Source organism: Maylandia zebra, linkage group LG22 (assembly GCF_041146795.1).
Source record: "Maylandia zebra isolate NMK-2024a linkage group LG22, Mzebra_GT3a, whole genome shotgun sequence".
In the NCBI taxonomy this organism is placed as follows: Eukaryota; Metazoa; Chordata; class Actinopteri; order Cichliformes; family Cichlidae; genus Maylandia; species Maylandia zebra.
In genome coordinates, this window is record NC_135187.1 from 2,425,421 (window position 1) to 2,452,482 (window position 27,062).

General features: G+C 43.7%; 1 protein-coding gene and 2 long non-coding RNA genes across 7 annotated transcripts in view; 2 read left to right on the top strand and 1 right to left on the bottom strand.

The window, feature by feature from the left end:
• col14a1b (collagen, type XIV, alpha 1b) overlaps positions 1-27,062 on the bottom strand; it is a 166,445-nt gene that overhangs the window by 57,532 nt on the left and 81,851 nt on the right. For all 5 annotated transcript variants that reach the window (XM_004574223.5, XM_004574222.5, XM_004574224.5 and 2 more), the window contains 8 exons: positions 26,823-26,949; positions 26,593-26,732; positions 25,595-25,727; positions 25,343-25,387; positions 23,991-24,136; positions 16,231-16,360; positions 5,384-5,506; positions 4,254-4,403 (listed from right to left, as the gene is read on the bottom strand). In XM_004574223.5, coding sequence (XP_004574280.1) covers positions 4,254-4,403; positions 5,384-5,506; positions 16,231-16,360; positions 23,991-24,136; positions 25,343-25,387; positions 25,595-25,727; positions 26,593-26,732; positions 26,823-26,949 — 994 coding nt within the window. The remainder of the gene's footprint in view (positions 1-4,253; positions 4,404-5,383; positions 5,507-16,230; positions 16,361-23,990; positions 24,137-25,342; positions 25,388-25,594; positions 25,728-26,592; positions 26,733-26,822; positions 26,950-27,062) is intronic.
• Positions 8,712-9,205, top strand: LOC143414813 (uncharacterized). Its single transcript, XR_013095491.1, has 2 exons — positions 8,712-8,963; positions 9,051-9,205. It is a non-coding gene; the product is annotated as an uncharacterized LOC143414813 (long non-coding RNA).
• LOC143414814 (uncharacterized) lies at positions 11,313-11,805 on the top strand. The gene is made up of 2 exons (XR_013095492.1): positions 11,313-11,563; positions 11,651-11,805. It is a non-coding gene; the product is annotated as an uncharacterized LOC143414814 (long non-coding RNA).

Below are 27,062 nucleotides of genomic sequence, written 5' to 3' on the forward strand. Positions count from 1 at the left end.
GCTCTTGCGCAGAGAGCAATGAGAGCGGATGAAAGGGTAGAGGTTCGGAGTCCTGCTCAAGGACACTTCAAAAGGACACATAGTTTTCACTGGATGCTTTGGCTGTCATGGAGATCAAACCAGAGACCTTTCAAAAAGGGCTATTTCACCGATAGGCCAGTCTGCACTGAAGTGATTAATTATCATGCAGGAGAGGAAAATCCAGGCTCCTACTCTAATGATTGTACTTGAGAAGCAAGTGATTGATTGAACCAGGCCACACACTCACAGAGCCCCAGGAAGTGTCCACATCACAAGTGAGATAACTTAAATCCATACAGTTCATTCCAGCACTGGGATGTAATTAGGTGGAGTCGACATTAAAGGTGTCAGATGGATATCAAGATATTGAGCCTGCAGGAGTCTGACTGCTCTCTGATTAGATTAGATGATATTGTTTATTCACTTGTACTCAAAGAGGTAGAATGGGCCGAGAAAACCAATAACAAGGTGTATAAATGATCCTGGGTAGAAAATGCCAACAGAACAATTAAGAACAAGCAGAGCAAAGATGTACTGGTCTATTGGGAAATCATCACGGTGCAGGAAAGGTATACTTTGTAGTTTATAGTTGCTTTTATCTTTATTTTCTTAAATAGATTTTGGACTCATATTTGATTAAAATAAATATATATATACAAAATTGAGCAAAAGGTTGGACTTTCAAATGACTTTTTTCAAAAAGTGCCACAGGTAATATGAAAGTGGTTTGTTATTTGTGTCAAGTTCATTTACTTCAACGCTAAAACAAACCAGTTACTCTTGTGTTTCTTTAGTAGTTGTTTAAGTTAAAAATAATAATGATCGTCTGACACATCCAGTCAGTGCCGATCATAGCTTTTGCAATATTTGGTTCTTTTCAATTCAGTAATATTTATACAGTCGCCTCAAGGGGCTATTTATTGTATGGTAGACCCTAGAATAATACATACAATCACATGACCCCCTGTGAGCAAGCACTTTGGCCACAGTGGGAAGGAAAAACTCCCTTTTAACCTCCGGCAGAACCAGGCTCAGGGAGGGGCGGGGCCACGTGCTGAGTTTTTCAGCTCAATTATAAAATTAAATAACCGGCTCATGAAATCCCCTTAAACATCAATACTGACAAATATGGCATTTACATGTGCATTTATTTATACAATAATTAGGTTCTCCTTATAATACCACCTGTTAAACTGGGACTAGTCACCACAGTGGTGGAATACACTCTACATCAGGTACGCCTTGCTACCATTAACCAGGGCGGGAAACATTTCTCAGGGATTTCGGTCCAAGCTGACATCATAGGATTGTTGCGGCACATCCATGATGAGGATCTTCCATTACACTACATCCCAAAAGTGCTCTGTTGAATTGAAATCTGGTGACTGTAGAGGCCATTTGAGTGCAGTGAAGATGGTAGACTGTGGTCATAGAGGTGTAGTGTTTAAACGATTCCCCACACCCTTAGACCACCATGAGGAACAACCTGCACAAGGCAGGCGGATCCATGCTTTCATGTTTGTGTCAGATTCTGATTGTACTATTTGAATGTTGCAATAGAAATGTGCGTGTGGCACGCAGTGTTGTTTGCTGCTGCCCACCTGCTTCAAGGTTCAATGTGTTGTGTATTTGGAGATGCTCTTCTGCATATGTTGCAACACTGGTTTAAGTTACTGTCGCCTTCATTTCAGCTCAAGCACTCACTCCTCTGACCTCTGAAAACCCCGGAGATGGTTACGGGAAGGACAGTTCCAGCCAATCAGCAGCCTCTGAAATACTCAGACCAACTCATGAGGCACCAACTAGAACGAAATGTTCAGAGTCACTTAAATGTCATTCCTTCCTCATTCTGACGCTCAGTTTGAACAGCAGGTCATCTCTCCATCACGTCATCCCTAACTGCACCATCAATGTGATTGGCTGCGTGGACGTTTGCATTAACAAGCAGCTGAGTGGCGTGTTAATGTTCATGGCTTTTATGGTCGCAATTACACTACCAGCTGCCAAAATGCACGTGCTGCAGTGCATGCACTTCTCAGCACATTCACAAGTCATTTAAAATGAAGATTGCAGATAAAATAATAATAATAAAGCAAGTCGCACATGAATATCCCTCCTTCTGCAGCTCCACAGAGAATATCACACTTTATAAAGGTAAAGCAGAATTAGGTAAGAGGAAGATGCAGTGCTCTTCCTCATTAAAGCATATAGGATATAACATTCAAACAGTTAACATGTCTTTGAAAGGACTGATGAAATCAGTGCATTACAACCAGTGTTGGTCAAGTTACTTGAAAAAAGTAATCAGTAACTAGTTACTGATTAATTCCCCAAAAAAGTAATCCCGTTACTTTACTGATTACTTATTTTCAAAAGTAATTAATTACTTAGTTACTTTTTAAAAACACGATTTACAACCTGAATAGGTGATAAAACGATAGATCTTTTAGCCCAATTCTACTTTTCCTGCATAATCCATCATACAAAATGTAATCAGATGGAAAAGTCTCTTTTTAAAACTTGTTTTATTAGTTTTAATCTTTTAACTTTATGCATCAAGCAAAAATTTAATTATCTGCAACATTCTCTGACTGGAAGAAATTAGTTTAACATTTAAACCTATTTTCTGCACATTCCAGCACATAAAATAAAATATTTTTTGTGTTTACACTCAGTCTTTCAAATAGATGCAAGTAAAACACAGCAGAAAATAAATAAAGTCAAAGACTCAGCAGTCCTGTTGCTCTATTTTCACCTGTAAAGCAGGAGTGGGGTAGGCGGAGGGTTACCCTGGTGCAGGTGTGCCGCGGTCAGTGGAAGAATCCGCGAGTTTCTCTGTGAGTTTCCCATTACGTCGTAGCTACTCGGTGCTTGTTTGGAAGTTTAGGTTTTTTTTCGCTGTAAAAAGAAGTTTTCTTCCCACGCACAGCGGACACTAATGTTTGTGTCACTTTTTATGGAATCAAACTCAAAGTAAGGTCAGTACTTCCACGCTTTAAACGCTGCACGCTCATACTCTCTCCCACAATCGATATGTGATCCATTGTTGATCTGCACACAGCTGTTGTCACTAACGGCGCACTCGCTTACGTCACTGTCGTGAGACATTCTCGCAAAAAAATCATGGTTTTAGTAACGCAGTAACGCAGCGTTCCTACGGGAAAGTATCAGAAATTTAATTACCGTTTTTGCAATAGTAATCCCTTACTTTACTTGTTACTTTAAAAAAGTAATCGGATTACAGTAACGCGTTACTGCCCATCTCTGATTACAACTAACAAAAAACCAAATTTGCACTCAAAACAGGTGCAGGTATAAATATTTCAATGAAAACACAAACCCCGTCTGTTAATACGAGGCTCCTCTTACTTTACATCTAAAGAGTAAAACACTATAAATCCATAACAGAGTAAAAAGAGACGGATTTTGGATGCTACGAGGCAACAGCTGAAGACTCCTTCATCCTACTCTTTTAATCATGGTTATAGTTACAGTGAAGACAAACATAATAAAATTTTAAAGACAATATCCTGTAATTAGATTGCGACTGCTGCTAAGAGCATCGCACGGGTATCTAGGAATCAACCTCTGAAGTGTCTGACTGCCTGTTGTAATTGAAATGAAATAAACTAAGAGGCTGCAGCTGTTCTTAATTAAAGCTGGTGGAGTTTAGGAAGGTCAGCAAAAAATGAATCTTTAAAAAGGTTGAAAGCAACATTCAAGACGAAATACAACAAGCAGAGATTTGTTTGGGGCAATGAAATAAAGCTGCAGGTAAAAACATTATATATACAATCTGCAGGTGTAGTTTTATTAGATGGAGATGAAATCAGATTTGAAGTAAATAAAAAGTGTTGCTTTGTTTTTCAGAACAATTGTTTTTTTGCAAAATATCGTGATATTAAAAATGGAGACATACTCCATTACAAAAAGAGATTACACTGTAAACTGTTGGAAGGATCCATGAACAGTTTCCAGTGACTGAAATATTGGTTTGAAAAATTAAATTAGAAAAGTTGTACGACTGCTGAAGAGCATCGGTTTAAACCGAGGAAACACTTAATGAGCTTAACTGGAGGCCACAAAGCTCTCTAATGTTATTTGCTGCTTTGAACAGGGCCCGAGTTATGTTGTTACAGTAATAACTTCCAGAGACGCTCTTAAACAGCACATTTGTATCTAATTCAGTGTGACCGGGACTATAGAATTAAAGGAATGAATGATGAACTTACAGGTCTTGGCCCTTCCTGTCAGGGCTTCGCTGGATCCGGTCGAGTAGGAGGCGATGACCTTGACGCTGTACTCGGTACCGCTCAGCAGGTTAACGATCAGCATGGTGTTCACATCCTCCCCCACAAAGGTTTCCAGGGCTTGTCCAGGGGCTGCAGGGTGCGGTGGGATAATGGAGGAGACACGTCAAGGATGAGTAGACGGTCAGTGAAGCAGAAGGAGAACAAAGGAGCACCTTCAGAGGTCATCATTAGCTTCGGCTGCAGCATAAAATATCAGTTTTCCTCTCACATTCCTCTATACTGTTAAAACTGACAGCTGTGAGAAGTGCAGCAGGTCCGGGATATTTTCATTTGTTCCTAACATAATCCTATTTTGACAAAACCCAACAAAAAAGAGATGAGAACCAGGTAACAGCTGAATAAAGCTCAGGTATTTTACTCCACCTGAGATCAGTCCCGCAGACTGCTGAGTTTAAATCTCAGCTTTACAACAGAAAAATATGCTAACAGCCTTCTATAAAAAACGTTTGGGTCTCTTCTCTGAATGCAAAGACTGTGCGTGAGGGTGAAACTTTAAATTGTTCCGAGCCTTACACTGGGTTAGTGGTGCGGCTCAGATGCTAGCAGCTGCAGTTAGCTGTCTGCCTTCACTTTCACTCATCTGTCACTGAACTCGGTTTCTCGACCACGTTGTGGTTTTGGAGCTATTTAAAGGATTTTACTGCAAACATATTCGGTACACTGTGTGGGTAATTGTACTAAAAACCAGTCCGAGTCCTCCAGCGTTGGTGAGGAAGTAAGACCAACATCCTTTTTTGATCCTTCCTCTGAGGTAAAGTTTGGCATTTTAAGTGTCAGTGACAGTTTCAAATGTGCACTTCAGCACTGGATTACATTTTTATCCCTGGTGGTTTGTTACAGTAAGAAACTCCTTCAGCATGCCTGCCCCCATCCATCAGCATTTCTGTCTTTTAGTTTTTATCCACATATTTATGAAATTGACAAAATTATAGAATTATGGTTTGCAAACATTTCTTAAAACTGTCTGGACTCGATGGGACTTAAACTGTAATATTTGAAATGAGCTAAAAGAGAGATTAGGGAGAAATAATTGGTATTGTTTAAATTACCAGTTAGAGGCTGGTAGATGACCCTGTAGCCCATTGTGGGCGACGGTGGAACATCCCAGCTGATCTTGAAGCGATTGTACCATTCCTCTGAGACACGCAGGTTCCTGGGAGCTAAGAGAGGAACTGAGAAGCAGAGAGGGACGAGAAAAGACAGATTATATGTATGCAAAGTGTTAACAAATATTAACCCTTTAAAGCCGGTCAGAGCAGCACGCTCCGTTTTGCGTAACTATTTTTAAATCCCGGTAGCTCTGCAACCACGTGAGCTAGCGCAATAATTTTTTTTGCATATGAAACCGGAGGAGTTGTACTTGCATCTTATGCCATCAGCTTGTCCTCGGTCACGGTTTCCTTCCACATACAGCTTTGCAAAAACTGCATGAAAAGCACTTGCAGCAACAAAAACATAATATTCCAGAAACAGCTTTGCCGATCCGATCAGCTGTTTGTAACACTTCCTACATCCATCAGCGCGAACTCTCGCATGTCCGCCATGACCTGCCCGAAACCGGAAGTGACGTCATTTTGCGGAAATGTAGTTTTTTACCATCAGCGCCTCATGAGCTTATACTGGTGTTTTTAAAAGTTATATTTGACTTTGTGACTTCCTGTGTCGTTTCTGGGATGCTTAGGACTCATATTGCACTGCTGGAAATAGTTTATTTTGATGCACATGCTGCTTTTTTTTGCAAATTTGCATGATAATATTTATTTTCGTTTTTCCTGCAGTGTACAAAAATTGGTGTATTTCAAAAATAAAACTATGAAGACACTTAAAATAAATTTCCTGTGGTGGGAAACTATTTTGTGCAACTTTTTTGTATTTACAGTTTTGAGGGATAAGCCTCTTAAATTTCTCTAACTAGAAATATATGTTAAAAAAGCAAAAACGATTTTAAATTTTTTTGTAGTTTATTGCACTTTTTTGCAATTTATGTAATTACTATGCACTTAATGCATGCATATTATTAAAATATAATGGTTGTATTGATGTATATCAAGAGAAGAGAGAAAAAACATGAAAGGGAAAGAAGAGAAGTCGGCTGTATACCAACAAACTGAAGCCACAGTTTAAATCGAAATAAGGTAAATCCAGCAGAAGCAAAAGTACTGAATATATTCCTCAGTACAGAATGATTAGTATGAGCTTTAATAATGAGACAGGAAGTACAGAGAGGAACTGCAAGGGCAGACGCCGAGTTGGCAAAAGGAAGATAATGACGAGTCAAAAAAGGCCTAAAAGTTTGATAACGCCTAATAAAATTTCAACTGTCGGCACAGCAGAGAAGTAAAGTCTCCCCACTGTTACAGAGTGTACAGTCGAATTAATCTGCCAGAGTGATATTAAAACCAGAGGACTTATCACTGGCTCGACAGCTGGGACACGTCCTTTGAAATGGCCGAATGGAATAATACGAATCTTAAAATAAAGTGCTTTCTTTGAGGAACGTGTGCTTTTCGAGCCGTCTGTACATTCACATACATTTATGACCTCCGTGCAGCCTCCTCTGCTCTCCCACAGCCGTGATAGATTCCAGATCGCCGTGGTTAATGGGAAGCTGTGAGACTTTTCGGGTGGAAATCCCAGAGTGAATCTGCTGGCTGTTGAGTTGCACATTTGAAATGCTAAAAACCTCCCATCACTCTCCCTGAGCTGCAGCCGTCTCACCATTACTGCAACTGAACCCTCCAAATTATGCCGGCTCTTCTGCCTCATTTTCCCTCTTCACCTTCCCGGCCGTTCACCATTAAAAAGCTAATCATGCTCTCTGCAAGAAAGCCGTACTCCCCCCACACCGCCGGTATCTGCTGCACCCTCATATGTTCAAATCCCTCTGTTATACCCGCCTCTTCGGTCGTATTATCTATTTTCACTGTGCCCTTCCTGGTCCTGAGAAAATTACCATCATCCTCTGAACTCCGTCTGCATTTCCTCCCACTATGTCTTCGCCCTTCAGGCCTGAGGGTAATGAGAATCTGGAGATTTAATGAAACTTTCAGAGTAAAAAAATGCTTTTTTGGGTGCTGAGGATCTAAGGTACTAATTCTGCATGCAGACGTCGTACTGGTTCCTCCATTGTACTCTGTGCATCTATCATCTAACAGTTGTTGAGATGACATCAAGTCCCCAAGCTGCTGCCAACTTTTTTAGTTCCTGTGGGAAATTAAAGCATTTTTACACAGCAGAGCATTAAGTCTTCCAAGACAACAGCCAACAATTTAATTGAGCAGCAAAATGTTATTCTTGAGTCTCGGTTAGAAAACGAGGAAAATGATCTAATTACAAACCCAATTCTGAAAAAACTGTGGAAAAGTCAGCAAAAGCAGAATGCAATCGTGTATAAATCTCATAAATCTATATTTGAGTCACCCTCCAACACAGAACTCAGAGATCAACAATATTTTTAAATATTAGATCAGTTTTAATCGGATGACAGCAGAAAATCTCAAAAACAGCTGAGAGACGGAGAGAGTAAAGAAACTGTTTTTGGAATCTGAAGGAATCTCTGTCTGCAGGAAACAGCAAAAATCAGTCTACGTGACTTTGGGGCTCCTTTACAAACTGGCATGATTCTGTCATGGAAACCACGGCATCACTGCAGGTTAAAGCTCGGTCACATGAAGAAGCTGTATGGAAACATGACCCAGAAACACCACCTCCTTCTTTTTGGACTGGGACAAAGTGGAAAGCTCTTTATTTCTGTTCTGAAGTTTGCATGTTTGATGGCAAAGGAACGCATGGATGTCTATGGAAGTGGCAGCTTGAACATCTGGAAAAGCACCATCAGTGCTGAAAGGCGTGCTCGGGTTTCAGAGCAACATCCAGGGGAGACTTTGCATTTCGCAGCAAGCCAATGCCCAACTGAAACATTTGGAGCATCAAACAAAAACTTTTATGAACACAACTCTAAAATGTTGAAGAACTAGAATTTTCTATCAGCCAACAACGGGACAACATTCCTCTCCAGTCCAGAAACGTCTCTCCTCGGTTCCCAGACGTTTCCAGGCTGTCACACGGGGATAAACCTGACTCTGTCCCATTTTTCAAAGTAAATCGAAATATTAAAGCACTAAAAACATCTATTTTTGCTTGAGTGTTGTTATTTTTTCAAATTTAAATGCATGTTTACTTGAACTACCCAGATGTTTACAGATGGCTCCTAACAGCGTCACGAGCCACTGACTTAATCTTTTTGAGGAGAGACAAACTCTGTGACTGTCAGGGTCCTGGGACTGGGCGACCCAGGATCCCTGAGCAGTTATGTATTATATTATTATTATTATTATTATTATTATTATTATTATTATTATTATTATTATTATTATTATTATTATTATATGTATTTTGGTATTGCTGCTGCTCTCCTCCATGATTGTAGATGTGAGTGTGTGTGTTTATGTCTGCGGGGATGCTTGGAGGATGGAGCTCAGCCACCTGCAGGCCTGAGGGGTGTGGCCCTGCGGAAGGACTGGCCACACCCGAAGCCACACACCTGCCGCTGATCAGGGCTCGTCGAGGGAGCTACTTAGGAGAGTCTTGGAGCTCCCACCGACGCGGGATCATTGCTTGGGACTCCACGTTAGTTACCCAGTTTAGGTTTTGGTCGTGTAGTGTATGCCTGCCATTGTTCAGTGTCCTGACTGCTGCCGCTATTGTTTCCCGCAGGAGGAGCGTGGAAGGCTTAAGGAGCAGCGAGCACCGGGAGTGCAGACACGGGAGCAGAGAGCACTTGGAGGACACGACACGGGAGTCTGGGGAGAAACACGGGGATTTATTGTTGTTTGATATCACCCTCTGTAAATAAACACTGTCTATACGTAGAGCACCGCGCCTGGGTCCTCCTTCCCCACACCTTCCACGGTGTGCCATGCCGCACCGTGACAGAATGATCCCGCCTCTAATGGACCCAGCGGTCTCCGAGGAGAGGCTCAGGAGGGAAGTTATGGACGAAGTGTACCACCTATGTGAGGTGTGGTGGGAGAAGCCAGCGGAAGGTTTGCGTCGCGCCGTGGAGAGGCGGCTGCAGGAGATGCTTTTTAAATTCCCCTGGCTGGTGGGCTCCCTTAATGCGGTGGTCCTGGACTTTCTACTTTCCACCCTCCACCTCCACTCTCCTCCTCAGGCTGCCCACCAGCTCGGACAGCTGGTGGATTCACTGCCTGAGACGCCGGCCCCGACGTCTACACGGAAACGACGTTCGCGCCGCCAGCGTTCCTCACCGCAGCCACATCCACGGTCATCTCAAGAGCCGGCTGTGGTGAGTAGTACGGACAATTTTCCATTTCCCTCACCATCTGTGTTTGTGTCTGCAGTGGACGAGCTGACAGCGCAGGTAACATCACCTCGGTCAGAGGTCTTCACACCACTCGCTGCTTCACCATCTGCGGTTGTGGCGCTGTCGTCATCTCATCCGCATGCGGTCATCCCTCAGCCATCTTCTCCACCAGCGGCAGCCTCCATTCCACTACCCACTCCAGCAGCCCTGTCCGGAGGGGGCGACCTCACACGCGTCCAACGCCTGATGGACTGGGTAACTCACACCACCAACGCAAGGGCAAGAGTGGTGGGGTTAAATGCCATCGAGGCAATCCTGGAGGGAAACCCCTTCCTCGGCCAGCTCAAGGGAGTTTCCGCCTGCCTTGGCACCCTGCGTAAAGCCCGGGGGGTGGTGCAAGCTCGGGAAACCTCAGACTTCGTCCAGCTGCAGCAGGAGCTCAGCATGCCCGAGCAGGAGCTCAGCGAGCCGGAGGAGCCCGCACCGCCAGCTGAGGAGCTCAGCGAGCCGGAGGAGCTCGCACCGTCAGCTGAGGCGCTCAGCGAGCCGGAGGAGCTCAGCATGCCCGAGCAGGAGCTCAGCGAGCCGGAGGAGCCCGCACCGCCAGCTGAGGAGCTCAGCGAGCCGGAGGAGCCCGCACCGCCAGCTGAGGAGCTCAGCGAGCCGGAGGAGCCCGCACCGCCAGCTGAGGAGCTCAGCGAGCCGGAGGAGCTCAGCATGCCCGAGCAGGAGCTCAGTGAGCCGGAGGAGCCCGCTCTGCCAGCTGAGGAGCTCAGCATGCCCGAGCAGGAGCTCAGCGAGCCGGAGGAGCCCGCTCTGCCGGCCGAGGAGGAGCTCTCGCTGCCGGCCGAGGAGGAGCTCTCGCTGCCGGCCGAGGAGGAGCTCTCGCTGCCGGCCGAGGAGGAGCTCTCGCTGCCGGCCGAGGAGGTCAGCGGACCGGAGGGACCTCCACGTCCTCCTTGCCGTCCACGTCCGGTGCGTCCACGTCAGCGATCGGCGCGTCATGGACCTGTTGCCACGCCTCGCTGTTGCTCACCGGAGCAGCGACGTTGCCATCGGACCCGTGGCAGGCCACCGGAACCGTTCCACCGCCACCGGACCCGTGGCAGGCCGCCGGAGGAGCAGCGCCGCCGCCACCGGACCCGTGGCAGGCCACCAGAACCGTTCTGCCGCCACCGGACCCGTGGCTGGCCGCCGGAGGAGCAGCGCCGCCGCCACCGGACCCGTGGCAGGCCCCCTGAACTGTTTTGCTGCTGCCGCCGGACCCGGGGCCGTCCGCCGGAGCTGCTACGTCGCCGCCGTTGGGCTCGAGGTAGGCCCCCTGAACTCTCTTGTTGTGTTGATGGGCCGCCTGTGACTGTTTGTGGCGTCTTTTCGTTTTCTTTTTGCACCGCTGCGGGATGCGCGGTCTGACTCTAAGACTGTGGACTGGGTCGGTTTGTTGTTTTGTTGTTTTTGCTTGTTTTGGTTCTGGCCCTCCGTCCTGGTTCCCCCAGCCGCCCGCCCTGGGTTGGTTGTGCTGTTTTTGGTTTTGGGGTCGTCGGGAGCCGACCCTTAGAGGGGGGGTACTGTCAGGGTCCTGGGACTGGGCGACCCAGGATCCCTGAGCAGTTATGTATTATATTATATTATTATTATTATTATTATTATTATTATTATTATATGTATTTTGGTATTGCTGCTGCTCTCCTCCATGATTGTAGATGTGAGTGTGTGTGTTTATGTCTGCGGGGATGCTTGGAGGATGGAGCTCAGCCACCTGCAGGCCTGAGGGGTGTGGCCCTGCGGAAGGACTGGCCACACCCGAAGCCACACACCTGCCGCTGATCAGGGCTCGTCGAGGGAGCTACTTAGGAGAGTCTTGGAGCTCCCACCGACGCGGGATCATTGCTTGGGACTCCACGTTAGTTACCCAGTTTAGGTTTTGGTCGTGTAGTGTATGCCTGCCATTGTTCAGTGTCCTGACTGCTGCCGCTATTGTTTCCCGCAGGAGGAGCGTGGAAGGCTTAAGGAGCAGCGAGCACCGGGAGTGCAGACACGGGAGCAGAGAGCACTTGGAGGACACGACACGGGAGTCTGGGGAGAAACACGGGGATTTATTGTTGTTTGATATCACCCTCTGTAAATAAACACTGTCTATACGTAGAGCACCGCGCCTGGGTCCTCCTTCCCCACACCTTCCACGGTGTGCCATGCCGCACCGTGACAGAGATGCAGACTGTGGGCTGCAGCGTTCTGGAGAAACCACTCGTCCACGGTGCTACAGGAGTAACTGTCTGCTTCTTTTTCTCCAACAGCCACACGAGCCAACAGGAAGGGTAACAAGCACCGAGGGACCAGCACTGGTTCAAAATGAAGCACCTTTTGAAGGTGTCATCTTTAAAAGCGTGGTTCTATCTGACTGGTCATCAACTGTTGACTAAATGATGTTACAGAAAAAGAGAATCATGCTGGAATTACCAACTTTACTCGTCACCTGACAAACACACTGTTGTCTGGCTGTGTTTGAAATCAGCTAAGTTGCTGTGGGAGGCTCAGTCAGTGCAGGCATCCTGCACCAGCGTTGATGTTTAACAGGCTGCGAATGCTTAGACCGCCGCATCGCCGCCACAGTAAACACGTCCGCTTCTCTGTGATGTCAGCAGCTTCTGACAAAACAACACTGTGTGATGTTCTGTTAATGAGAAGACCTGAAACCACCTCGTTTGAAAAGATAAGCAGGACTCTTCTAGTCTGAAGGTATTTTTCCAAATAAAATGAACTGCAGACTGTGATTCTGCTGCTTTACAATCTTTGCTTTTTAGTGCTTCTTACAGATTCGAAGCTGCTTCAAAATCAAAATCGCACAAATTAAAACACCCTGCTGTCTCTTAAATTCATTCCTCATTCATTCCTCGTCACAACATATTCCACACCGAGGCTATGAAAGTCAATTATCTTCTAATTCTCGGTCTTAAATCTCTTTGCCATCAAGTTGGTAGTGACTTTTCTATCACATTATATTTGTTTCCCCGCCGCCCTCTCTGTATTACCCCCCACGTCTCTCTCTGATTGGCCCATCCTTCAGTGGATCAAACGCAGCTTAATCTGCCTCTTCTGCCACATTATCTATCTTCAGTTTGGGGCTAAAAACCCAATCATCCTCTCTGCATTCCCTGTCATGCCTCCCTCGGCGTTCGCCCCATCCCTCATAGGTTCAAATCCCAAGATTACACGGGCGCCGTTTGTCACATCATCTATCTCCACCTTAAAAAACGCAATCATCCCCCCTCCTCTCTCTCTGCAATCCCCGTCATTCTTCCCCAGGTGATCGTCTCATCCCTCACTACCTAACAGGAGCCATTCATCATCAGCGGGTGTCGCAGGCTCGTCGCTTAAAAAGCGGAGAACGTCGTTAGCGTCTGCTAATGTGTGTAACGCGTCGCACGGGGGAGACATGATGGGACGGAGCGGAAAGATGAACGACTTAAATTTAGAGTTTCCTCCACGCTAAAAGTGGAGTGTTTGTTCTGTAATGCACTTGGCGGCAGAGAAAATCATTAGCCTCTGCTGCACTCGCAGCGGCGCTCTGTCATATTTAACAAAAGAGGAAAAGATGCTTCCCGCATATTTCTGTCTTCAGCTCCACAGTAAAGCAAATGGATGCTGAGCACTGAGCGGCCGCCGTCTCTTTTCCTTCCTGGGAAACTGTCTCAGGTGTAATGAGCTGCAGAGATCTCCGGGGTTGGGTTAGGGAGAAAGTACGTCTTCCTATTTTTCATCTAAATACTTGTTAATGAAGGCAAAGTTGCAACGAAAAGCAAAACTGGAAGCGCACACCTAATTTCTAATAAAGGTTCGGCTCCAGTATTTTGAATCTAGCACTGACAGAGACTTTTCTATCTTGTTACATATTTCATCAAATCAATCAACGTTTTATCTTGTGCAGTGATTTAAACTTTACAATATAATTGAACCCTCTCTTTGCCCGTGTTGGCAGGAAGAAAAACGCCCCCTCAATCATTCAGCTTCCGGCAACATTTTCTTGAGCGTCCTGAACAAGATGAATGGCGAACACTTTGCTGTTCGGCTTAAATTGTTGTGTTTGTTTCACAGTAATGAGACTTTAAGAAAGCGACAGCCGCTGTGGGCAGAAATGCATCTCTCATCCTCAACTCACCCACAACAGATTCTCCCTCTCAGGAGGCACAAACACCCGAGACACCAGCACCTCGTTATGGGTCCCATTAGCAAACTTTTCCCAATCAGTGAAGTCGTTTCCACGTTTGATCCTGAAAATGCTCACTTTTTTGCACCCTTGTGGTTGTGAACATGACATTGACATTTCCACTATCTTTTAATTGCAAACCACAGCGCTGCTTTGTTCTGGCCTGTCTCCTGGTCCTCGCTGACCCTCAACACCTCCAGGATTGGAGGATTTTCTATCTCCCAGAATCTTTTTGGCCTTTCAGATCCAAACTTTGCTTCATGTACTTGGTTTGAATTATGCTGAACTGATTGTTTGTTAAAAGAGACGTATGATTATGATTTTATGAATACATATGGCTTTCTTCAATGAGTTATCTGTTGGCATAATTAAATCATTATATACTGAAACTTAGTGTAATATTAGAACATGCTGAGATGGACAGCAGATGTACAGGACAACACATTTTCTGTCCTTCTTTGTTTTCTGTGTGATTTATACCACTGAGCCGTTTATTTTTTAAAGCCTGGCCATTGTTGAAGTGTGCAACAGCTTTGCTGGCCCGCAGTGAAAAGCCTTCTGTGTTATTAAACTGGAGAGTCGGGACCGAGCTAAATGGAGACTGGAGCACGAGGTCAACATTCACCACACTGGAGATCCAGGAGCCACCAGGAGCAGCAACAGCACGACTTGAAGGAAGCAACATAATCCTGAGAGCTGTTCATACATCACCAAAGACGGCATCGTACCCCAACTACTGACTATTCTTCAAATGATGTATCTTTATCCAAACCATGATACATGTAAACATAACCAACCAAAAGAAAGAGAAACTAAAAATGAAACCAGGTCCTAAAACAACAACAACAAAACGTGATGGCACAGTGAGGACAGACGGTCTTTTTAATCTGTGGTGGCAAAGAAACTTTAAAGTCAGGATGACACAGGCTAGTCGAACACGTGCTTTGTTGCCTTTACTCTGGATTCACTTTAGCTTCACATATTTAATCATTTAATATTCGAAGCATATCCTGCCACTGCCATACTCACAACATAACATCCACAGATTTTGAGGGCATTTCTCTGTTTGTTTTCGCTTGAGATGTTTCCACTTTTCAAAGAGGACAAAAAGGAATAATAACGATAAATAAACAGAGGGTGAAAGAGGAATCCTGAAAACTGCCACTGAATGTAGAAATCAACCTCTATCAGATCAACAGGGAAGAGATCATCGTGGAAAACAAGCACCTTCACCTTTCTTCATCCCGTTCTTGCCTTTGTTCACTTTCATCCTTCTTCCTGTCTGCTCTGTCATGACAAGATTTTCCCGGCACAAATCCAATAATACTTTAGTCTGTCTACAGCAGCAGGACTGTGCCGGAGATCAGAGCGCAAAGATGCCAGCGAGTGTCGGAGGGTCACAAGTGTGGCACTCTGATCCACAGCAGCTTCTCAGCTCTACTTTCAAACCCCAGCCGAGGCTATTTGTCCAACTATAACAAACTACTCCTACAGTCAGCTGGGAGGACAACATGAAGTTTCTCCTCCATGTGTTTCTTCTTTTTCTACACTATGCCAGTATTTTTAGACACAAGAAGCTGAACAAATGTGAGTACAACTGGCTTAGAAGATCAGATATGATACAAATAACTTGCTGAATGAATAAATAAGCATAAAAAAGAAAGAATAAAATGGTAAATGGACTGGTTCTAATAATAACAACAATAATAATGATGATACAGCTCTTTTTGACTGAACACTCAAAGAGCTAAATGATATTAAGAGGTTCCACAATGTTCTGTCCCTTCTAGGTTACATATTTGTTTTCCAGTGTGGTTATTCTTCACGTCTGACCACTTGCTGCTGTCCTTCAAAAGTCTGTGTCTCAAACTGACAGTCAAATCACAACAGCAGTCACCACACGGTGCTTCATATTGTACAGCAAAGACCCCACAACAGTGCAGAGAAAACCCCAACAATCAAACAATTCCCTATGAGCAAGCACTTGGTGACAGTGGGAAGGAAGAAACCTGATCAGAGCCAGGCTGAGGGGAGGAGCATGTGCTGGGATTTGTTCTCCAGACTCAAACGTTAGAGCAGGACTTCCTGTAAACCAAACCATCCATCCTGTAAACAGCGTAGAGATGCAGAGATGCATCAAAAAAAGTCTTTCTTCTTGTATCGCTGTTTCCTGGTCTAATTTGTATGCTTGTGTTAGACAGCAGATAAGTTGGTGTCAAGTGGAACTCCAGCTCTGCTCTGAGGTCCTGATCACAGGTTAATGATAAAACACGATACTGCAGACGACTTAAAAAGAGCAGAGAGTGAAGAAAAGAAAGTGAAAGAAACAAAAGTCAAGCGAACTCAGCATCAATATGACTCACGCGTCCGTCCCGTCGCGGCGGCTGCCGGTCCGTCTCCCTCGGGGTAAACAGGAGTGATGGAGACTTTGTACTCTGTGTCTGACAGCAGAGGCTGCAGAACCAGGCTGTTCTGACCAGTGGGCACTGTTCTCTGTAAGCACAGAAAGACCAGTCAGGACAGTTTTGAAAGACAAGCAAAGCCGTTAATGTTTGACTTTAACATTTAGACATTTCCCCATCCTCAGTCTCTCTGCACTGATGTGACATTTCACCTCCCAAAGTTCAGCTGCCAGTCAAACAGAGAAACTGCACTCTGACGTTTTCTTGTTTCTAATCTCGATAGTTTCCACAGCTCATCGTCCAGTTTTGCTTTGTAAAATTATACGTGTGGACTTTTGTAGCTGCTTCTTAATCATGTTGCACCACATACGCTCACTGCAGGATCACTTCATGTAGATCAGATGTAACAGCAGGATAACGTGACTGCCGAGGTTTCTCGATTTAACAGGACCTCGAGTTTGCTTTAAAAAAAAAATAGGAAAATGATGTTTCTGCAAACCCAAAAAACTTGTGCATGTCTTCAGTGATTTGATTATAATTTGTGTCCACATGCAGAGATACGTTTGCGTCTAAATGATTGTTTCTTTGATCATTCTCATTACCCTCCCTCTTCCTTCACAGCATGATCGAGGTGACAGACTGCGACTGAGAACGTCTTCAAGCATTCTGCATTCTTCCCTCTGTTTGTTGATGTTTTTGGTAGCATTTCTGTATCTGCATTCAGTCTTTAAACGCACTCTGAAAACTTTTGAATGAATTATGATAAAACGCTGCAGGGACGTCGAGGAGCCGCGTTAACAATTCATCACAGCTTCGTCCACTGAGGTCATCAAGGTCAACCTGAAGATTTATTGGTCGAAAACTGACATAACATGTTGTGTTTATTGTCAACATTTAGGAAGTACCATATAGATTTAAATGATCATGTCACATTTGACCTCTGACCTCTCCTTCAAAGTCTGATCTGAAGGTCAAATGATAATGTTGCAGGTTTTGTGACAGGAACAAGTTTCCATGGGAGACTTTTTAACTGTAATTGACTAATTTCATTATAACTTTACTGTGTTTACATTAGCAGGTCATATGTGTTTAAAATTAAATCAAATTCATTTGTTTTTTTTAATTAAAATCAAACCAGTTTTTGTTTCTTTTTCGCTTGATCTTCAGTCCAACAGCTCACCGCTGGGTTTGTTGGTCTCTCTGACTCCCGTCTCCCTTTTTTGTGCTTTGTGTATTTTTTATTGTTAATATTTTATTATCATTTTTTATTTTCCATTCTTTGAACTCCTGTCTCATGTGTTGGCTTCCTCTGAGCCATGGATTTAGAGTCTAACAAGGGCGGATTTAAAAATGAGTTAACAAAGAGAATTAAGATTTCTAAAGCACGAGCTAGCAAAAAAATAGCATTAGCCTTTTTAATAGAGGTGAAGGAGGGAGAGTGGCTGCAGTGGACTGCGAGGTTTCAAAGTGCTGCAGAGGTTAATTGTGTCCAGGTGTCCTCCTCACCTGTGGGCGAGCTGAGTCTTTTATTAAAACTGATGATCTCACACTGAAGACAATCTAATCTCCTTCTTTACCCCGTGGACATCTTTCCTCGCTCTTCATCTCTGCTTCTCTCGATTTCTCTGCTGTTGTTTGTCTCACCACATCTGCTGTTCATAAATTATACTTATATGGTGACTTATATTATTTATTTTTGTTTTTGTTCTTTGAATCCGAAACCCAGTGGAGCTCTCTTTGTTTTTATTCTCCAAAACCTCTGGCTCATTTCCCCTCCGCTCATCTTAAAGTATCACCTTCTCTTCCACACTCTTCCCCCTTCTGTTATTAAACTCTATGATACACATATATATATTTTATGTATGATGACAGTAATTTCCAACAAAATCCAATTGGAGCAAACTGAAAAGGATGGCGTCGTCTGGTTGTGGCAACATAATAAAAGAAAATCTTGACAAATTCAAGTGGCTCCTCACATTCTATTGGTTAGAAAGAAGCCAAATCTTCTCTCAGTAAACTGAACATATTATATCAGCCGAGCCTTATGATACAGTTAAGAAACACTCGTCTGTTATTTGATCTGCATAAAGCATGCTGTGAATGCTCTAAGTGGCTCTGTGAAGGGAAATGTTTGTATTTTACATATGATTGAACACAGAGCTCATCTCGCTCCAGGTAACCAGAGCTATTGTTGTATTGTGCGTAGGAGAAATCTTTAAAGGTTGAGCTCTCTCTGCTGTCTGTCTGCTGGGCCAGTTTGCATTCTGAGCATGTAGAGTCTGGCCCGACTCCATTCGCAAAACTTCCACTTTCTAAAAAAACAGAAAGAAATTCTTATACGTGTCAGTCAGAGCAGCACTGTGGGCCTTAACAAATCAATTTCAGCCCAGCCTGATGAAAAAGGCAGCAAGTCTCTAAACTGTCACAGTGTCACACAGTTGGAATAAACCACCTCCAGCTGCACTCCCTTTTTTACTCCAACCTCTTTGTAAATGCAAACGCGGTCTCATAAAGTATTTATGTGATCCAGAAACACAATCTTGTTTTGACAGAGGCTCCACGCAGGTCTGGAATATTAAGTTTGATCCACCTTCGCTGGAACAACGAGGCTTAAAGGTAAACTGCAGGGTAGACAGTCAAACACACAGCTGACAGAGTCAGAGTGCGATGACACAAGAAGAGCTGTACAGACAAAACGCCAAAGCAGAAACAAGACTTCAGACCAGAACAACTGGAACCAACAAAAAAAAAAAAAATCAGAAAGACTACTACGAAGAATATTTTGGTCAATATTGAGATTACAGAACAATTATTGACCTAAAACCGAAATATAAATACATAAATACTAGGGCTGCAACAATACACAAAATTCACGGTTCGGTTCGGTTCGATACTTTGGTGTCACAGTTCAATATTTTTTCGATACAAAAAAATGTTCATGCCTTTTTAATTTGTCATTTATTAAAATTATAAATATATATTTTAACTCAAAAGTACAGTTTTTAAATGTAATGTTGCTGAAACAACAAAGTAATAAAAATAAATTCATCTATCTGATGGAGAAATCCCTCATCTTTGGAGAAGAGAGTTTATTACAGAGAAATGGCTCTTTCAAAATAAAAGCTCTACTATACGCTTCTTCTGGGCTATATTCTCAGCAGCGTATTAAACATATCAGGTCCCCATAAGGAGAATCCTGTGCTAACGGCTGTCTAAATGACTCGGGTAAAATTTGTAGCATGCTGCTTGTTGTTTTTGTCTGCTTCCACTTGTCTTTGCACTAGGATGATGTCGGAGTAAACGTGCAGTCATATTCGTTGTGTTCCCACTAGTGCTGTCAGCGTTAATCTCGTTAAAACGACATTAACGCCATAACGCGGCAAATCTCCGTTAACGAGTTACCGCGGATCGCCCCGTGCGTGGGGCTGGACGGCGTCAACACCTTAACAAGCTAACTACGCTAACGCAGTAGTTCCCACCAATTGAGCATTGTGGCACATCCGACATACTGTTTTACTTTTGTCCATGACGCGCTTACCTTCAGGGTCATACGTCACATGAAAATCAAAATAGGTCCAAAGGCCAGATCTGAATGAGGGTGGGGGAGGTTCAATTTCGGGTAGCGTTGAAGCAGTTGCCATGTTGCAACGAGCGCTCAACACAGACAGCATCGTCAGAAGAAAAGTTGATAAAATAAATAAAAAATTTTGTATTGTTCGATACATATGCGTACCGAACCGAAAGCACTGTATCGAACGTGTTGCACCCCTAATAAATACATAAACACACCACAGCCAGTCAGTGTGACAAAACTAATGAATAATGTTGAACTGTCAGTAATCTTGTTTAAATCATTTTTATGATAAATCCAAATAGTCGCCCTAGATCCAAGTGGGGACGCATCCCTTATGTTGCCAACCAAGCGGGAACCTCCAGGGGCTGAAAACTGAAGCTGAGAAAAAAAACTATCCATACCTGCAGTTCCTTTAGTGGCCACTTGGGGAAAAATGCTCATAAACTCTGGTGTTAACATGCCTAGCTTTGCAGCAGTGGTCGACATCACTGACGATGTTAAAGAAGAAACACCTTTAATCTTAGATGAGGACTTTGAGCTCAGGTCAAGTCATAAGAAGCCTTCAGTTTATTACAGGACATTTTTGACAGCTGGTAGCTGCTGGACGCACAAATCCTGGAGGATTTGTGACTTTGGAGAAAGAAAAAAAAAAAAGAAAAATTATATATATATATATATATATATATATATATATATATATAAATATATATATAAAAGACACTTACTGTTAAATATCAGAAACAGACCTAACATTAACAAAAAACAAATAGATAGAGAACTGGAAGTGGATCAGACACACTAAATGAGGAGTTAGGGGACAGACATTTCTGCTGAATGATGCCAAAGATCACAGTTTGGATTTCTCCCTCATGAAACCACACTTATGGTGCTTAAACCTAAATGGCTTCCATTAGCTAAAACCGGCAATTGAGACATGGCTCAAAGATCAGAAATTAAAGCTTTAGTGCAAAACACTGTATTTATTGATTATTTTCTAATAGCTGTGAGTGTCACACACAGACAGTTACAGTTTTTTAAGAAAAATATCCCTTAAACTTTTTAATCCCCAGTTTTTAACCTCCTGGAACAAGAATCTGCTCCCGAGCAGCGAGAGCCAGAACCCTGCACACGGTGGAATTGCTCTTGATGCCCGGCAGCTTTGGTTTATTGGACGCTGAATGAAGCGGCACAGGGAAATAATGGAGCTTCAATGAGTTGAGCATCACAGCTGCCTGTGGACAGATGGCTTCAGAGTTGAGTCACGCCATGGCTACGGTGTAGACACCATCATCTGGTACGGCAGTGACACAGCCATCTGAATGAACCGAACCATTAACTTCTAGATTCATAAGCTTGTAGAGACCTAAGCACTGAGAAATGTTTCATTTATTCGTGCATTAATTTTCTAGTACAAGTCTAGCAAGAAAGAACCAGACCAGGTTAGAGGTTGTAACCCAAAAAGTCCGGATTGGAAATGTTCCCGTCAGACTGCACAGGTGCACCACAAACACAATCATACCTGCTAATTACAGCTAAGTAACAGACTAATAACACGCTAGCATTTCACTCCCTGATGTCTGTATCTGACAGCAGGCCACACAGTGTTTGTCAGATGAAAAAAGCTTCATAAGGCACCAACAGACTCAGTGGCTTCAGTCAGAGGAGGCGAGCTCTGATTGCCTACAGTTCCCCGTGTCAGGAAATTGGGCATTTTGATGTGGGAGGCACTGGGGACAGACTGACTTGTGGAGTCCGTCTGAAGGACAGCTGGCTTCTTAATACCTCTGTGCTGGCTTCATGCTTCTGCCCAGGAGGTCAAAATTTGACGATAACAATGGAAATGCAGATATTTCTATCAGCCAGAGAAGAACAGGACAAAAACTAAGACATAACCACTCGATAATTAAATAATATAAATAATTCAAAAGTTGCAAAAAGGCCAAGGAAGTCTGATTTCTGGCTTTTCTTTGCTGCGTGTTCCTGTGATGCAGAGCGTTCTGTAATCGTGTTACAAAACCACTAATGTCCACAATTTAATTACATATAATATGATTTGTTGCTGCTGCAGATCTAACATGCTGACTACACGTTAGCTCTTTAGGACAAGATTCCACCAGTGAAGATGAAGTGGGATGAGCCACATATCAATAACACGTGAATGAGACGCGCTTCTTCGGTGGCGCGTTGCCCTGCTTTGGCAGCCGAGAACCACAGAGTGAAACTTTGAACAAAGCAGGTGTTTTTTTCTCCCCCCACAGCAGATAGACATCTAAATAGTAGCTATTGAGCGCAGCACTTGGTGATTCATAACCTGACCGGATTGCCAAACAGAGGCCACAGCTGTTCGTGCTTTGATAAGAGATCTCATTTAACAAGCCGCCGGTGCGAGCAGCTGGTGGCTCTTTATTGTCAGGATGAAAAGGCTGAAGCGGGACCTGTGTCCAGAGTGGGCCTCTGGTGCGGTGGCAGCACAACCAGCACACAGCAACACACACCAGTGAAGTCAAAAGTCACAGGAAGATGAGACGGTTCTGGAGATATTTGACACGCGTTAACCTGGCAAAGGGAACACCCGACCACTTAGGATTACAAAGAACCTTGGAAGCCATGCTCTACATTTATTAACACCAAAGAGACAATTATTACAGAATAAATGTGATTTGCACAAATGTGAAAGAAAACAATGAGAGCATGAAAAAGAAAAAAGTCTTTGTGATGCATGTAAAGGTGTGTGTGTGTGTGAGCAGAGTTTAAAGACAGGAAATCTGGGAGTTTGTCTTTAATTAGGATTCAAAGCAGCTTTTATCATGAAAACTAATCACACTGTAAACATGACATGTCTGCCTTCTAACGGGGACTTTTAGTCAAAACTCTCCTCATCACCGAGAACCAGACAGACGTCTTAGTTGAGCAGGAACCGTGAAGTTTGACCCTGATTACTGAGGACAACTATCTTTTAAAGCACACCCCCTCCCCTGGAATATTCCACATTCAGGTTTCCCACATGCACGTGTTGTTGGTAAAATCACAGTGTCGAGAGGTTTTTTTGCACCATCCAGCTCCTGCGTCCTTCCTGTGTGGCAGGAGTGCAGAAAGCATCAATGCCCTTTTCCCCCTTTGATTAAATTGCCATTTAAGTGGAACTGGACAAAAACCAAGCTGGGATTTTGAGCCTGTGCTCAGTGTTGGTCCAACATCCTGACGGGTTGCATGAGTCACTCTGTAGGCATGAAAGCAAGTTCTGGCAATAAAAGTCACAGTTTCCGGGGTTAAGGTAGAGACCCGGAGCCAGAACCTGTGAGCGAACTTTCATATTTCGTTATTAAAAATAATATTTGGCTCCCTTTGGACATTTTCGGCACGCGGGGCCACGATTGTACCCCATTATTGATGTATTGTCACGCACGCCTGTGGCATATTTTTGCACGAGTGTTGTTTTCTATAAAAGCCTTCTCTCTCTGCTCATTACTGCAGAAGCTGCCAGGCTCTCTCTACCTTACTGAAAAAAAGAAAAACTCTTTGAAGGCCTGCCACTGTTTTCATCATCATTATCCTCTTCCTGCTCTCGTCTCTGCCCCTTAACTAGACTCTGAAGGCCTGCCATCAACTTCAGTAGCACTGACTTTCTCTCCAAGGAGGACTTCTAATCTGAGGGCCTGCCATTGTCTTCATCAATAATCTCCCACCCTCCTCCTGTTGAAGACTGATGCTCTTTTGTCTGTTCCATTGTATGAATTTGTAGGAGTTTGACTTTCAGAGCATAAAATTTGAAGAGTATTCAAAGAAATCACACAAACGTGACTTAGTAAAGTTTACGGCTGGAAATGTTCTGCAAATTAAACTTCTGCAAATTGGTGATGTGGTCGTGATGGCTGCCACAAGGGATTTCCATTTATTTTAAATGAGAGGGGAAGGCTCTATCAGCATGGAAAACACATCGCTGTCAGTTCCCTGTTGTTTTTAGGTGGTGTTTGTGTGCTGGGGCTGATTGTTTGTTGACTTTATTAATGTGCGGCTCCTATAGGCTAAGATAGTGTTGCTGAGTGTTGATGCTGGGAATGAAAAGCAGGCATTGCTGAAGACCGTTCAAATGAGCATCAGACCTGGAGGTAATTATTATGAAATGAAGTGTCTCTCTCTGTCTTACCGTCTCTGCTGCTCGGTCTCCCCTCGCACTGATGTAGCTCAGTCGATAATGTCGAGCATTTCTGGGGTCGACGGGCTGCCAGGACACCCGCATGCTGAACGTAGTTTCTTCATCGATCTTCATGCTTCTCACCCCGTACCGAGGAGCTGAAGGGTTGGACAGAGAAACTCTGGCTGCAGATCAGTGACTCAAAGATTAACTCAGTGAAGCATGAAGCTGTCACAGCCTATCACAGAAAGCGATGGTATCAAAATGTCATCATTCTGGCATTTAATTTGCTCAGATTTTCATATCACATCAGTGTCTTCGGAATATCGAAACGTTCCTTCGGAGAACATATTGGAACAACGCACCCTCCCTCTGATAATATAGAAACAGGTTTACAGACGCTATCAGTGAAACAGGAGGAGCAAACTTCTTATCTGATTTACCGTTTCAGAATTTTGATCTTATAACATCAGCATTTATAGCGTCACTTACACGCTCGAATTTTTGGAAACTTTTTTCCCAGTGCTGCCATTTCAACACAAAACCACAAAGAGTGTTCTCACATGAGTCCTAATATTATGATCTTTATCTTTTTTCTTTATTTCTCTGATTTCTAAAAGACAATAACTGCTCTCCATCCTGTCGAGATTTCTTGCTTCCCGAAATCCAAACTGAGACGACTTCGGCTGGTTTGCATTTACGTGTCTCTGTCCTGTGCCAGGCTAGAAAGAACCAGACATTTACTTCATATCTGCAGCTTTACTCTGTCAATCTGACTAAATAATCGATACTGAGTAACTGCACTGGATCCAAACTGCACCCACAGGTAACAGTTTGGTTTTTCTTATTTAGTCTGGAAAATTTCAAATTCATGGAAAATATGTGTTTCACATTTAAAAGCTAATTGGTTACTACAGTAAAAAAAAAAACATTGATCTTCAGGCACACGTACTGCGTGGAGAAATGAAAACTGCCAGAGTTTCTGGAAATTCTGAGTCATTATTCGACAGATCCTGGAAGATTTCTGTTGCCTAAAGAATTCCCATGAGCACTCGTTAGTCTGCAGTTCCACATGCACTTACAGGGCTGCTGATTGATGAAGATCCCTCGTTTCATGCAAGTTAGAGCTGATAAAAACACACCAACAGTTCAAAGGCATCTATTACCCATGTTCTTCATCAGCACAGGACCACAAACGCTGCCTCAGTGCGTTTCGTTACATTAAACCTCAGCAACACGTTGGTGGAAAAGAAGCCAAGTGAGAAATGAAAGTCTTAGGATGACAGAGTTGATGAAGGATGAAGTAAAACACAGACGATGGAGAGAAGAGAAAAAAGATCCAAATTCATCCCGGGATTAATTACCTGCTACGGTGGTGGTTGTTGTGGCAATGGTGGTTGTTTTTTCAGCTGAAAATCAAATGCAGAAACATGTCACTGATGCGACTGATCCATTAATTCAGAAAGTTTAAAGGATCCTTTGATGTCTGATTCCTCTGAGCGGTTTACAGAATAAAATCAGAGAATAATAACAGAAAGACGACAAACAGTCTCATTAATAAACACAACAAACATGAAAGTGTGAAGAAATCTGAGGTTTTGTAACAATAAATTTACCGGTGGACTCCACGAGGATCACCTCATCACTCTCCAGCTCATTCCCGTAAATGGCGGCCAGGAGGACTTCGTACTCTGTCGAGGGGGTGAGTTCCTTTATCAGGTACGTGTTGATATTCCCATTCACCAAAACCTGAAACAGCAGGACAACAAATCTGCTTTAGACAGACAGGTGACAGAAAAAGATGTTCCAAAATGTTTCATTCTAAGAGTTTCCTGATAAAACCTCTTTCTGCAGAGTACATAAAAGCAAAGTCACAAAGATCAGAAGACATACAAAGGCCGGTGACGCCCACATTATCTCTCAGAGACTCACTGGAGTGACAAAGTTGGCTTTTATCTGCTGTCACGTGCACTTCTTCTCATATCTTAATGAAATCATTTGATTGGTGCTTATCAGGTTCAAAGACGCTGCCAGTCAACAATGACTGCGACAAAGTCAGCACACAGTTATTAAACCTGACTGTGCTGGCAGGAGCAGCTTCGTTCGTTAGTGCTCGTTAGTGTTTCAAAGGATCCGATCTGCTCATTTCTAGCTCCATATTTTTATGGAGGTGATGAAAAATAATCCTTATTTCTGCGACAGTCAGACTGAGGAGTTTGGTGCAGCCTCTCAGTCTGTCCACTGCCTGGATGAAGACATTTATCCATCGTCCTTTGAGAAGAACAGAAGGTGGTTCAGTCTTCTGTGCTCACAGTCAGCTTCGTGTGATATGATCATATAAGGATATTCCCTCTGTAACATTACACAGAGCTGAGAGTAGAAACTGCCATTTGGCCACATGAAACACTGCCAACATGTGTTTAATTTAAGCATTGAGCAGTCTAAAACTTTATAAAGAGAGTTTTAATGGTCATTAAGGACTGAATTACTTAAAAGAATGAGCGTTTTCCATCCTGAGAGATGACACTTCAGAAATCATAAGATTTCCAGGTGACTTTCTTTCATCTTCTAAGCTTAAAATACACATATAAGCGTATAAGAAACACGTGAACACCTCACTGCTCTCTTCTCCGTCGGTGGGTGTCCAGGTGAGTCGATAAAGCACCACATCAGACGCCGGGTGAGCCCAGGACACCCTGAAGCTGTTCGTGGAGATGTCACTGCTCCTCAGGTCCACTGGGTCCGGGACAGTTTCTAAACAAACACCAACAATTCTGGTTGAAACCATTTCAGAAACACTTTTGAATGTAACAATCTCTATTTACAATGATGTTAGTTTCTTACTTGTGGTGAAGCTGTCTGTCACAACCTCAGCTTGTCCTTCATCATAGACGGCAAACACACCGACAGTGTACTCCGTCAGTGATGTCAGGTTTTTCAGCAGCCAGGCTGTCACACGGCCAACATCCACCTGAAGCCACAGGACCAAAACACAATGACATTTGTTCCTAAGCGACTCGGTTTGTTTGTCATGTTGGAATTAGCAGCACGGACAGTGCACAGATGCTGGACCAATGATCAGGC